Source organism: Bison bison, unplaced genomic scaffold (genome assembly GCF_000754665.1).
Source record: "Bison bison bison isolate TAMUID 2011002044 unplaced genomic scaffold, Bison_UMD1.0 scf7180017864462, whole genome shotgun sequence".
In the NCBI taxonomy this organism is placed as follows: Eukaryota; Metazoa; Chordata; class Mammalia; order Artiodactyla; family Bovidae; genus Bison; species Bison bison.
The window spans coordinates 3,868,224-3,881,066 of record NW_011495024.1 but is presented as its reverse complement, the minus strand read 5'-3'; the positions used below and the strand labels follow the sequence as shown (position 1 = coordinate 3,881,066).

At 39.7% G+C, this 12,843-nt stretch overlaps 1 protein-coding gene across 1 annotated transcript in view; it reads right to left on the bottom strand.

Annotated features, from left to right (window-relative positions):
• Positions 1–12,843, bottom strand: part of RYR2 (ryanodine receptor 2 (cardiac)) — an 826,801-nt gene that overhangs the window by 325,549 nt on the left and 488,409 nt on the right. Inside the window, exon 25 of the mRNA XM_010860117.1 lies at positions 9,007–9,090. Coding sequence (XP_010858419.1) covers positions 9,007–9,090 — 84 coding nt within the window. The remainder of the gene's footprint in view (positions 1–9,006; positions 9,091–12,843) is intronic.

The following is a 12,843-nucleotide window of genomic DNA, read 5'->3' as shown; positions in this document are numbered from 1 at the left end:
CAGACTTTGGCCACCTCATGCGAAGAGCTGACTCATTGGAAAAGACCCTGATGCTGGGAGGGATTGGGGGCAGGAAGAGAAGGGGACGACAGAGGATGAGATGGCTGGATGGCATCACCTACTCGATGGACATGAGTTTGAGTGAACTCCGGGAGTTGGTGATGGACAGGGAGGCCTGGCGTGCTGCAATTCATGGGGTCACAAAGAGTCGTACACCACTGAGCGACTAAACTGAACTGAAAACATACTTAGCTCATATTAAAGACATCTATGTAATATATCCTACCTTTTCAAGCTTTCAGGGAAAATTCTGCCAGAATCAGTCAATAGATCTCTTTCTTCTGTCATGTATTTGTCTAGTAGCTGTAGTTTTTAACTTCCTTTACTTTCACACTCTAAGATGTAGTACCATCAATCTTTTTGCCAAATTAGGTTATGAGGAATATATATGGTACTAAACAAATACATTCAATATGGTCATTTTCAAAGTATCAGAGTTCTTTTGTAGTTACTAGCTGTTAGTTTTATTTGATGTGATATATAATAAACTTTTTTTTTAAGTGAGATTAACAAATCATATAAACACTCTGAGCATCAGTTTCCTTACAGCAAAATTTCTTTTTAAAAACTTCTTTGCCTGGTGAGGGGGAAGGGTTGGGGTGGTGGGGGAGAACTGACTAACTGCCAGTTTCATTTGCATTGAATTATCAAAGATGTAAACAAACACCTGATAACACTTGGCCCCAGGGGTGAATGGTCATGTGAAGCAGCAATTCAATTCTGTGCTTCATTCCCACCTGATCCACATTTTTTCCCCAAGCAGGAATTCCTAATGAGTTTTTTTTTTTATTATTGTGTTCAGTATAATATCACCCAAGGGCCAATTAAAGTAGTGCAACAAAAACAGGGCAGAATACCCAAAACACTAAGGATAAGCCTTTTCTGTTTTTCCAGCCTCTCCCACCTCTCAAGCTTACTTGTTTAGTATGAATCAGAGTAAATGAAGCTTGGAAGTCATTACATTGTGAAAGATGCACAGTAAACATGAAAAGATTATGTCCAAGTTCAGTGGATGTTAGCTGCAAATTTCAAAACCAAATCAGTCTTCCAAGTACCTTGGAAAAAATAGGAAAATCTCAGATGACTGCACACCACAGATATTCAGAACAAGTTTTGCTAGAAGCACAGCTACTAAAAATGGTGCTGGGCTGACATTCTTAAAGAAAGGAGACTGAAAATATTAAAAAAAAAAAAAAAAAAAAAAAAAACCTCCAGAAAACTAGTACAGAAGAATAATTTCAGTTGAGAAATTAGAAGGGATCTGTTTCTTCTACTACTTCGCTTCTTCTCTTTACATATATTTTTTAAAACAATTTATTTATTTATTTATTTGGTTGTCACTAAATGGAAACAGTGACAGACTTTATTTTCTTGGGCTCCAAAATCAATACAGATGGTGACTGCAGCCATGAAATTAAAAGAAGCTTGATCCTTTGAAGAAAAGCTATGACAAACCTAAATAGCATATTAAAAAGCAGAGACATTACTTTGACATTACAAAGGTCCATCTAGTCAAAGCTGTGGTTTTTCCAGTAGTCATGTATGGATGTGAGAGCTGGACCGTAAAGAAGACTGTGTGCTAAAGAACTGATTCTTTTGAACTGTGGTGTTGGAGAAGACTCTTGAGAGTCCTTGGACTGCAACGAGATCAAACCAGTCAATCCTTAAGGAAATCAACCCTGAATATTCATTGGAAGGACTGATGCTGAAGCAAAGCTCCAATACCTTGGCCACATGATGCAAAGAACTGACTTATTGGAAAAGACCCTGATGCTGGGAACCACTGAAGACAGGAGAAAAAGGGGAGTACAGAGGATGAGATGGTTGGATGACATCACCAACTCTATGGACCTGAGTTTGAGCAAGCTCCTGGAGTTGGTGATGGACAGGGAAGTCTGGTGTGCTGCAGTCCATGGGGTCGCAAAGAGTCAGACACGACTGAGCAACTGAACTGAACTGATTTGGCTGCACTGGGTCTCAGTTGCAGTGGGATCTATTTCCCTGACCAGGGACTGAACCCAGGCTCCCTGAATTGGGAGCTCAGAGCTTAGCCCTTGGATCACCAGGGAAACCTCATTTTGCTTTTAAATAAACATGTAATATGACATGCCCTGTGCCTCCACCATCTTTAATCCCTTTTTTACTCCAAGTTCTTCTTTGTACTCCATATCCCCTTTGAAACAAAACAAGAGAGGATCACTTTAAGAAAGATCAAAAAAGCCATTCTTGGCTTTTGGGTTTTTAGAATAGGCTTTGAAAAGTCATACAAAAGACAACAATATTTAGAGAAAGCCCTTCTGATATGAATAGCTCTACTTTTGAATATTAAAAGAGCAAGAAACTGATGTGCTGGATGAAGGTTTCAGAGCCTAGAGGAGGAGAGAATTAGAGGAATTCAGCGTTCTCAACCCGCTTGCCCAGATGGAGACCAGATAGATCCCACAGTCAAGGGAGCTTCTGGCTTACTTACCAGATTAGACCCAGGAGAATGGTCAGTTTCCAGAATCTCCCACACCCAAACCCTTGTGCAGCACAGATTCAGGAGAACAGATTTGGCACCAAACCAAGACCAGGCTGCCAGGCAACTTTCCCTCCTCCCTCTGCCAAGAGACTAAAGTCCTCAAGTTGCTGAAGACAGTATTCCTAGGTTTCCAACCTCCAAAAGAGGCCCGGGTGGAGGTGAAAGCACAGCAAGGACCTGGAGGACTCAAAAGAGACGAGGAAGAAAGATCCAGTGTGCGGTCCAAAGATCAGTCAGGAAAACATGCATCCCAAAATGAGGCAGGAGATAGACGGACCCCAAGCTGAGTAGCTGGAGTTCGTCCCCTGTGGACAGATACTTCAAGATGAGGACAACAGCAGGAGAATATTTAGAGGTGCTGAGCCCTGTCCAGATAAAAGATAAAGAGACTACAGTTTCCTCATTCTCAAAGTCAAGGAGACCTTCCCGACTATATATGTACAGAAGGGCTCCTTGCAGATCAAAAAGGAAGGGCTATCACGCCATAGTCAGTGATGTTACCCTGCCCACTAGAATCCATCTTGGCTAAGAGATGAGCACACACCCACGGGAGGATCCTGAGAAATACTACAGATGGACCCAGAGCCAGGCAAATCAAGAGGACTGTCCAGAGGAAACCCAGAAGAAATGCTCCATAAAAGTGATTCAAACTACCCAGAGGGCACAACTCTCTGAATCTGTTCTGTGAGTATATTCACATGTACCTTCTTTCTCCTAATAAACACTTGGTTTCACTACTTTCTGTCTCTTTGTGGGGAATTCATTACAACAAAGCCGATGGGTCAGGGACCCTGTCCCATTGGTCACTGGTCTGGTGGCTAGAATTCAGGGCTCTCACCACTGAGACCTGACTTTAATCTTCGGCTGGGAAAGCAAAATACTGCTTCAAACAGCTGCAGGCGAAGGCCACTCAAAATCAGTAAGATGTCAGAAGAGGTAAATGCAGACAATTCATAAAGAATCTCCTTTGACCAAACCTGACTCAAGCTCTTCTGAATCCTCTTTCTGACCTGGCTTCTGATTGTAGGATTTGATCTTGTTTTGCTTAGTCCAGTTTTAGCAAGACTCCTGCTTAGGTCAGCTTGGTGGAAATCCCCCACTCATGATATCTGATCACATTCCTCATCTGCCACCTTTGACATTCTATCACTCTGATCTGCCATTAGCAACAATCCTACAAATTTTGCTTTACCAGAATCCTCCTTTTCCTTGATGTTTACTCTTAGTAATTTTTCATCCACTGACCCCTAACTCTGGTCCTGTCTACAAATCCCCACTTGTCCTTGCTGTTTTGGGTTTGCCAAAAATTCACTTGAGTTTTTCCATAATATCTCACGGAAAAACCTGAATTTTTTGACCAACCCAGTGTGTAACTACTGAGGTTTCTCTTCCCCTATTGTAATAGTTCTGGAATAAAATTTGTCTTTATGCCTTTAACTTCTGTCTGGCTCTGGTTTTCTTTGATGTCTTTCAGTTCCTGACAGCAAACTCAAAAGAGAATGCCCAAGGACCCAATGTTTCCTCCCCCTCAGGTGAGTGTCCCAAAGATACACGGCCCTGGGAGTAAGAGGGTAAGCTTTGAATTCGAACTTAACCACAAAGATTTATCCTGTACTCAAATGTTTCAGGTCCTGTTCTGGGAACTAATGATACATCACTGAATAACATGGATAAACAATCTATTTTTATAGATAATTATGTTTAGATGAAGACCAAGGCAGTAAGCAAAATAAACATAATATAATAGTATGTTAGATGATATTTAAATACTATCAGAAAAAAATCAAGTAGAAAAGGGGACAGGAGAGAAAGCACAATTTTAAATAGGCTGCAATTTTAAGGAGGCAGAGAAAGAGAGCTTTCAGAAGATGACCTTTGAAATCAAAACATAAAGGTGAGAATAAACACAGAAAACTGTGATTTCAATTGAGTTTGCACTGAACAGACTAGGACTAGGTTTTCACTAACAAGCTGCAATCTGGCTGCAAGGCCCATTGGGTTTAAATAGGAAATTAAGTCCAATGAGAACAAATGAAGAACATTACATGCTGGCACATTTTAAAATTTGTGGTCTGTGAAATTTACTCGCTACAAATAAAAAGAGTATATAAATATTTCTTTCTTCACAATCACAGTGCCTCGTACTTCTGGAAAGAAAATCCAGCTGCATTTGTAACACTTTTTCATTTAGGTAAATATTTATAGACACTGAATTTTGTGTGTGGGCTTGTGTCTATATGCACTACATAAATATGGGTCTGCATATTCTGGCTCCATCTAAGCATTCATTTCTGAAAGTCATTTAAAATGTATACACATACATGAACACCGAGAATATCATTTTTAACCTTGTATCTGCCCCAATACGCCTGAGAGATACCAGTTACACTTCAACTTCACATCACTATAGTGGTTTTACATCATCAGAGTGAGACTGTGGTGCAGGAGGGAGGGAATTTAGCACTAGTCTTAAATACTTCTCAAATAATTCTAATATACTTTTTCATAACTCAGCACTATCTCTTACTTCCCAGTGATATCTAAAGCAACCAGGTTCTGACCTACTACATTTGGGGTTGACTTAACAGCAGATAATTGCTAACAAAGTGTGAATAACAGGCGTTGGTACTCAGATAAGAACTGCACTTTCATTTAAACTTTCAGATTTTAAAAAAAATTCTCAGTTACTCAGGGATATAGATATTGTGAACCACAGTATCTGGGAATGTGTTCCTTTTCAGTTGTGTTTTACTTTATTCCTTCAGCAATTGGACTCTGCTCATCAAACTCTGCAGTGGGTCAAGAGTTTAATTTTATAACCAATGTGGCAAGATTTACAAACTTAAGAATAGACAGTAATGTGCTGTACTATTCAGTTGTCTGCTGGTTTGTTGAGAGAGGAGGGTGAGGAGGAAGAGGGAGAAGAAGGAAAACAGAACTACAATGAATCATATATTCTATAAAAGTCCTCACAGATTTTTAGAGAGATGATCTGTATTATCAGGGAAAAAAACCAACACTCAGATTGCCTATTTTCAAAAAGGGAACGAAGCACATCATTCCAACTACAGTTTGAATCTACATGTGTTGTTAAATCTGAAATGGATCTCCTGTAGGCAGTGTATAGTTAGGTCTTTTTTTTTTAATCCATCCAACTGTTCTATACTTTTTGAATGGTGAATTTAATCCATTTACATTTAGAGTAATTATTGACATGCAAAGGCATACTAACGCCATCCTATTAATTGCTCTCTGGTTACTTTTTATTTCCATTGTTTCTTTTTCCTTCTGTCTGTGTCAACATCCATAAATTATTTTCCACATTGGTATGCTTTGTTTTCTGTTTCTTGGTCTTTGTGAATCCATCCTAGGTTTTCCTTTTGTGGTAGCCTTGCAAATTACATAAAATATCATACAGATAAAATAGTCCATTTTAGGCTAATAGCAACTCACCTATAAAGGATCCAACTTTTTCTCCTGTCTTTTACATTACTGATGATACAATTTACTTCTTTTTATGCCTGCATTCATTAATAATTTATATTTATGGTACTATAATTCTTTTTACAGGCTTTCCTTGTAGCTCAGTGGGTAAAGAGTCTGACTGCAATGCAGGAGACCTGGGTTCGATCCCTGGGTCAGGATACCCTGGCAACCCATTCCAGTATTCTGCCTGGAGAATCCCATGGACAGAGAAGCCTGGCAGGCTACAGTCTATGGGGTCACAAGAGTCATACAAGACTGAGACTAAACACACATAATTCTTTTACTATTTTCTTCCTTTAACTTTTGTACTACAGTGAAGTGATTGATACACCACCCTAATACTTCTCTACATCAGACTGTCTTTGTTTGTCTAAAACCAGTGTAGTGTGTATTTTTGTATGTTGTTTTGTTGCTGATCAGCATCTTTTCATTTCAGCTTGAAGAATTCCTTTCAACATTTCCTGCAAGGCAGGTCTATTGGTGGTGAACTCCCTCAGCTTTCGTCTGGGAAAGGCTTTACATCTCCTTGATATCTGTAAGGCAACTTTGTTGCATAAAGTATTCTTGGCTGGCAATTTTTATTTCTCAACACTTTGAACATGTCATTCCATCCTCTCTTGCCCCATAGAGTTTCTGTTGAGAAATCAATTAATAGCTTAATGGGATCCCTTTGTAGGTCACTTTTTTTCCCCCTAGTTTTATGTAGGATGATTTCTTATTGATTTTTGACAGTTTCATTGTCATGCATCTTGGAGAAGGTCTTTTTACATTGAGATAATAGGGCATTCTTTTAGCTTTATGGACCTGTATGTCCAAGTCTTTCCCTAAGCCTGAGATGATCACAAATATAGTTTCTTTAAATGAATTCCATGTCTCCATCTCCCTCTCCTATCCTGAAACCCAATTATTCAGATATTTGTGTTTCTGATAGAATATGATAGTTTTTATAGGCCTTCATCATTCTTTTAATCTTAAGTGTCCCCTCCTCTGGTAACTGCATTATTTCTTTATTCTTATCCTCCAGGTCATTTACTCTTTCTTCTACTTGGTCTGCTCTGCTACAGATGCTATCTGTTACATTTGTCACTTGATTCATTGAATACTTTAGTTACAGTGTTTCTGTTTGTTTCCTTTTATACAATAGGCCCCCTACATACAAATGAGTTCTATTAGGACTGAGTTTGTAAGTCCAAAAAAGTTAGCCCAGGTATCTATCTAACACAATCGCTATATGGTACTGTAATAATATTTTCACACAAATAATACATGAAAAACAAACACAAAAAATAAAGAAAAGATTTTTAATCTTACAGTACAGTACCTTGAGGGCTTCCTAGGTGGTGCTAGTGGTAAAGAACCTGCCTACCAATACAGGAGACATGAAACACAGGTTTGATCCCTGGGTCAGGAAGATCCCCTAGAGAAGTGCATGGCAACCCACTCCAGTATTGTTGCCTGGAGAACCCCATAGACAGAGGAGCCTGGCAGGTCGAGGTTCATAGAGTCATAAAGAGTTGGACACAACTGAAGCGACTTAGCAATCAAGCAGGCACAGTACCTTGAAAAGTATAGTAGTCCAATAGTGGGCATACAGGGGCTGGCATCGAGTGAACAGGCAAGAAGAATTACTGACTGGAGGAGGGAGAGGGGGCAGGAGACAGTAGAGCTGAAGGATTGTTAGCAACAGGAGACAGAGGGGAGAGCATGCTGCAATTTCACTAATGCCTGACATTTGATGGCACAGGTTCTGGTTCCTTGCTGGAACTAGATACACATCTGCATCTTTGAACGTTTGTAACTTGAAGGTTTATATATGCAGGACTTACTGTATATGGTTTTGGTCTCAAAAATTAGTCGTACACTTTATACAACTTTGTACAATGTGTTTTTAATACCTTTCTTAAAATGGAGGACCTGAGTAAAAATGTTTGTTGGCCTAAAGGATGTGCTAGAATTTGCATTTGCATAGCAAGCACACTATTTATACTTTATGTTTATCTGGGGTGACGGAAGAAAATTATGGAATAGCTACGTGTACCTTGGTTTTCCCATGTGGCTCAGATGGTAAAAAACCCGCCTGCATTGCAGGAGACCTGGGTTCGATTCCTGGGTTGGGAATATCCCCTGGAGAAGGGAAAGGCTACCCACTTCAGTATTCTGGCCTGGAGAAGTCCATGGACTGTATAGGCTATGGGGTCGCAAAGAGTCAGACACGACTGAGCGACTTGCACTCATTCACTCATGCGTACTTTGGTACTTTGTTTTCATCTCCATGATAGTAACTTGGCAAACTTCCAGGCATGCTATTTATGAGACACAGGCCCCAAAAGAGTGGTTTGAATACTTAACAAAAAAGTAACATAATGAAACAGCTATAATTCATTAAGCACTTATTTAATCCCTAAAACTTCCCTTATTAATACCTGTGAGGGGGTAAGAAAGCTGAAGTTTTAAGAAGTTAAAACAAGGTCACAGAGGCTGCAGTACAGTAGGCAGAATAATTCCCAGAGCATCCCATGGCTCAGTTTTCTCATCTTAAAGTGGGCATGGTAACACTGACTTCATAACTCCTCCTCAAATAGACTTTCTTTGTGAAAATGAATAAAACGATACATTTTCTGATGAAAAGTGGGAAACCACATACAATAAGGATGTGGACACGTGTGCTCACACACACACAAGGAAAATAACCTACTCATAACATACTACCAAATATTTTGTGAGCCTGTTTCCCCTTTGGGCACTGTGATGGAAACTCTCACCCCACCACCATAAACTCGATGAAGCCCCTACATTAATGCAGCATGTTTCAATGCCGAATCTGAATTTTACAGCTTATGTGTAAGCAAGGAATCTAGGATTCCATTGCGAGTCCTGTGGGTGCAGTCACACTAAAGTAAAGCATGGACCATCTAACATTGCTCAGACATTCAACTTACTTCTTTGGCAGCTTCATTTTTTTCACTTTTTCTTCAGCATGTTCATCTGATATACCCACATGACATCCTAAAGCCAACAACGTCCTGGAAAACAAAACCAAACATAAGTTGCAATAATCCCTTCCCTGTGTCCACAATAATCCAATGTAATAGCAGCTGGGAATGAGGTACAACAGTCCCCCTTATATGCAGAGAGGTCTTTTGCTTTCAAGCAAAAGGAAAGCTTACTTACTTGTAAATTATTTACTACTGAGTAATGAGTACGACATTTGAAAATTGAACGTTTCAAAAACAAAAAGGAAAATATTGAAAAGTCTCTCTCCAATCCTGTCTCTGCAACTTCTGTTCCTTTCCCTAAAAGAACTGGTTGCTACTAATTATTGGCTGTCCTGCTAGAATCTATGCATATTCTAAAGCAGATTTGTATGTGTGTGTGTTTGTGCATGTTGGTGCTTTCCTTCTACTCAATGGTTAGCTGTAAGAGACAGTTTTCCATAATTTTCTATCTTGACTTTACAATAAAATTTTGATACACAATGTGACTTTGATCACTATCCTTCATATACAGCTGGTTTATTTTTCAACAGTTCTGAAGTGTTTCATTCACTGGATATGTCACAGTGTTTAACCCAATTTTCTGTTCATAATTTTTGTTATTACAAACAGTGCTGCAATGAATAACCTCATACATTGAACATATGCACTGTAACTTACAGAATGTAGTACAGAATGAAGCAGGGCAAAGGATAATAGAGTTTTGCCAAGAGAACGCACTGGTCATAGCAAACACCTCTTCCAGCAACACAAGAGAAGACTCTACACATGGACATCACCAGATGGTCAATACCAAAATCAGATTGATTATATTCTTTGCAGCAAAAGATAGAGAAGCTCTATACAGTCAGTAAAAATAAGAACGGCAGCTGATTGTGGCTCAGATCATGAACTTCTTATTGGAAAATTCAGACAAATTGAAGAAAGTAAGGAAAACCACTAGACCGTTCAGGTATGACCTAAATCAAATCCCTTACAATTATACAGTGGAAGTGAGAAATATATACAAGGGATTAAATCTGATAGAGTATCTGAAGAACTATGGAAGGAGGTTTGTGCACAGGAGGGAGAGATCGGGAACATTCCCAAGAAAAAGAAATGCAAAAAAAGCAAAATGGTTGTCTGAGGAGGCCTTACAAATAGCTGTGAAAAGAGAGAAGCAAAAGGCAAAGGAAAAGAGGAAAGACATATCCATTTGAAATGCAGAGTTCCAAAGAAGAGCAAGGAAGAAAGTCTTCCTCAGTGATCAATGCAGAGAAATAGAGGGAAACAATAGTATAGGAAAGACTAGAGATCTCTTCAAGAGAGTTAGAGATACCAGGGGAACACTAATAATAAGCAAAGATGGGCACAATAAAGGACAGAAATGGTATGCACCTAACAGAAGCAGAAGATATTAAGAGGTGGCAAGAATACACAGAAGAACTGCACAAAAAAGATCTTCACAACCCAGATAATCATGATGGTGTGATCACTCACCTAGAACCAGCCATCCTGGAATGCGAAGTCCAGTGGGCCTTAGGAAGCATCACTACGAACAAAGCTAGTGGAGGTGATAGAATTCCAGTTGAGCTATTTCAAATCCTAAAAGATGATGCTGTGAAAGTGCTGCACTCAATATGCCAACAAATTTCGAAGACTCAGCAGTGGCCACAGGACTGGAAAAGGTCAGTTTTCATTCCAATCTCAAAGAAAGGCAATGTCAAAGAATGCTCAAACTACTGGACAATTGCACTCATTTCACACGCTAGTAAAGTAATGCTCAAAATTCTCCAAGCCAGGCTTCAACAGTACATGAACTGTGAACTTCCAGAAGTTCAAGATGGATTTTAAAAAGGCAGAGGAACCAGAGATCAAATGGCCACATCCATTTGATCATCGTAAAAGCAAGAAAGTTCCAGAAAAAACATATATTTCTGCTTTATTGACAATGCCAAAGCCTTTGACTGTGTCAATCACAAACAAACTGTGGAAAAATTCTTTAAGAGATAGGAATACCAGACCACCTGACCTGCCTCTTGAGAAACCTAAATGCAGGTCAGGAAGCAAGTCAGAACTGGACAGGGAACAACAGACTGGTTCCAAATCAGGAAAGGAGTACATCAAGGCTGTATATTGTCACCTTGCTTATTTAACTTATATGCAGACTACATCATGAGAAACGCTGGGCTGGATGAAGCAAAAGCTAGAATCAAGATTGCCAGGAGAAATATCAATAACCTCAGATAGGTAGGTGACACCACCCTTATGGCAGAAAGTGAGGAACTAAAGAGCCTCTTCATGAAAGTGAAAGAGGAGAGTGAAAAAGTTGGCTTAAAACTCAATATTCAGAAAACTAAGATCGTGGCATCTGCTCCCACCACTTAATGGCAAATAGATGGGGAAACAATTCGAAACAGTGACAGCCTTTATTTTTTTGGTCTCCCAAAATTATTGCAGATGGTGACTGCAGCCATGAAATTAGACGACGCTTGCTCCTTGGAAGAAAACTTATGACCAACCTAGACAGCATATTAAATGCAGAGATATTACTTTGTCAACAAAGGTCCATCTAGTCAAAACTACGGTTTTTCCAGTAGTCATGTATGAATGTGAGAGTTGGACTATAAAGAAAAATGAGTGCCAAAGAATTGATGCTCTTGACCTGTGGTGTTGGAGAAGACTCTTGAGAGTCCCTTGGACTGGAAGGAGATCAAACCAGTCCATCCTAAAGGAAATCAGTCCTGAATATTCACTGGAAGGACTGATGCTGAAGCTGAAACTCCAATACTTTGGCCACCTGATGCAAAGAACTGACTCTTTTGAAAAGACCCTGATGCTGGGAAAGATTGAAAGCAGAAGGGGACGACAGAGGATGAGGTGGTTGGACAGCACCACCAACTCAACAGACATGAGTCTGAGTAAACTCCAGGAGTTGGTGATGGACAGGGAGACCTGGCGTGCTGCAGTCAATGGGGTCACAAAGAGTCAGACACAACTGAGTGACTGAACTGAACTGAAATGTAACCTTCATCTGTAGGATAAATTCCTAGACAGGCAATTACTGGGTCACAGGGGATATACATTTTAGAGTTTGACAAATATTGTCAAATGTCTTTAAAGCTGGTAATCATTTATATCTCATAAGCAAAGGATGACACTGCCTATTTCCCATGCCTGTTCCAGCAGAGTTGTCCATTAATATGCTAATGAGATCTCATTTATAGTTTTAATTTGCATTTTTCTTAATACAATTGCATTTGAGTACCTTTTTCCTCTGCTTTATGGATATCTGTACTTCCTTTCTTCTATGAAAATATTCCTTTTTCACTTTTCTGTTAGATTTGGGCTTTATTGTTGCAGTTTATAATCTCTTCAAATACACAAGTTAAAAATATTATATAATACTTAGAGATTGGGCTTCCCTGGTAGCTCAGTTAGTAAAGAAACCACCTGCAATGCAATTATCTTCCTGCAATGCAGGAGACCTGGGTTTGATTCCTGGGTCAGAAGTATCTCCTGGAGAAGGAAATGGCAACCCACTCTAATATTCTTGCCTGGGAAATCTCATGGACAGAGAAGCTTGGCAGGCTACAGTCCATGGGGTCACAAAGAGTCTGACACCACAGAGCTACTGAACCACCACCAGAAAGAGATTACCCATTTGTTAAATTGTTTCAAGGAAATATCCATGCTTTTTAAACAAGGATCTGCTGCTGCTGCTAAGTCGCTTCAGTCGTGTCCAACTCTGTGCGACCCCAAAGACGGCAGCCCACCAGGCTCCCCCGTCCCTGGGATTCTCCA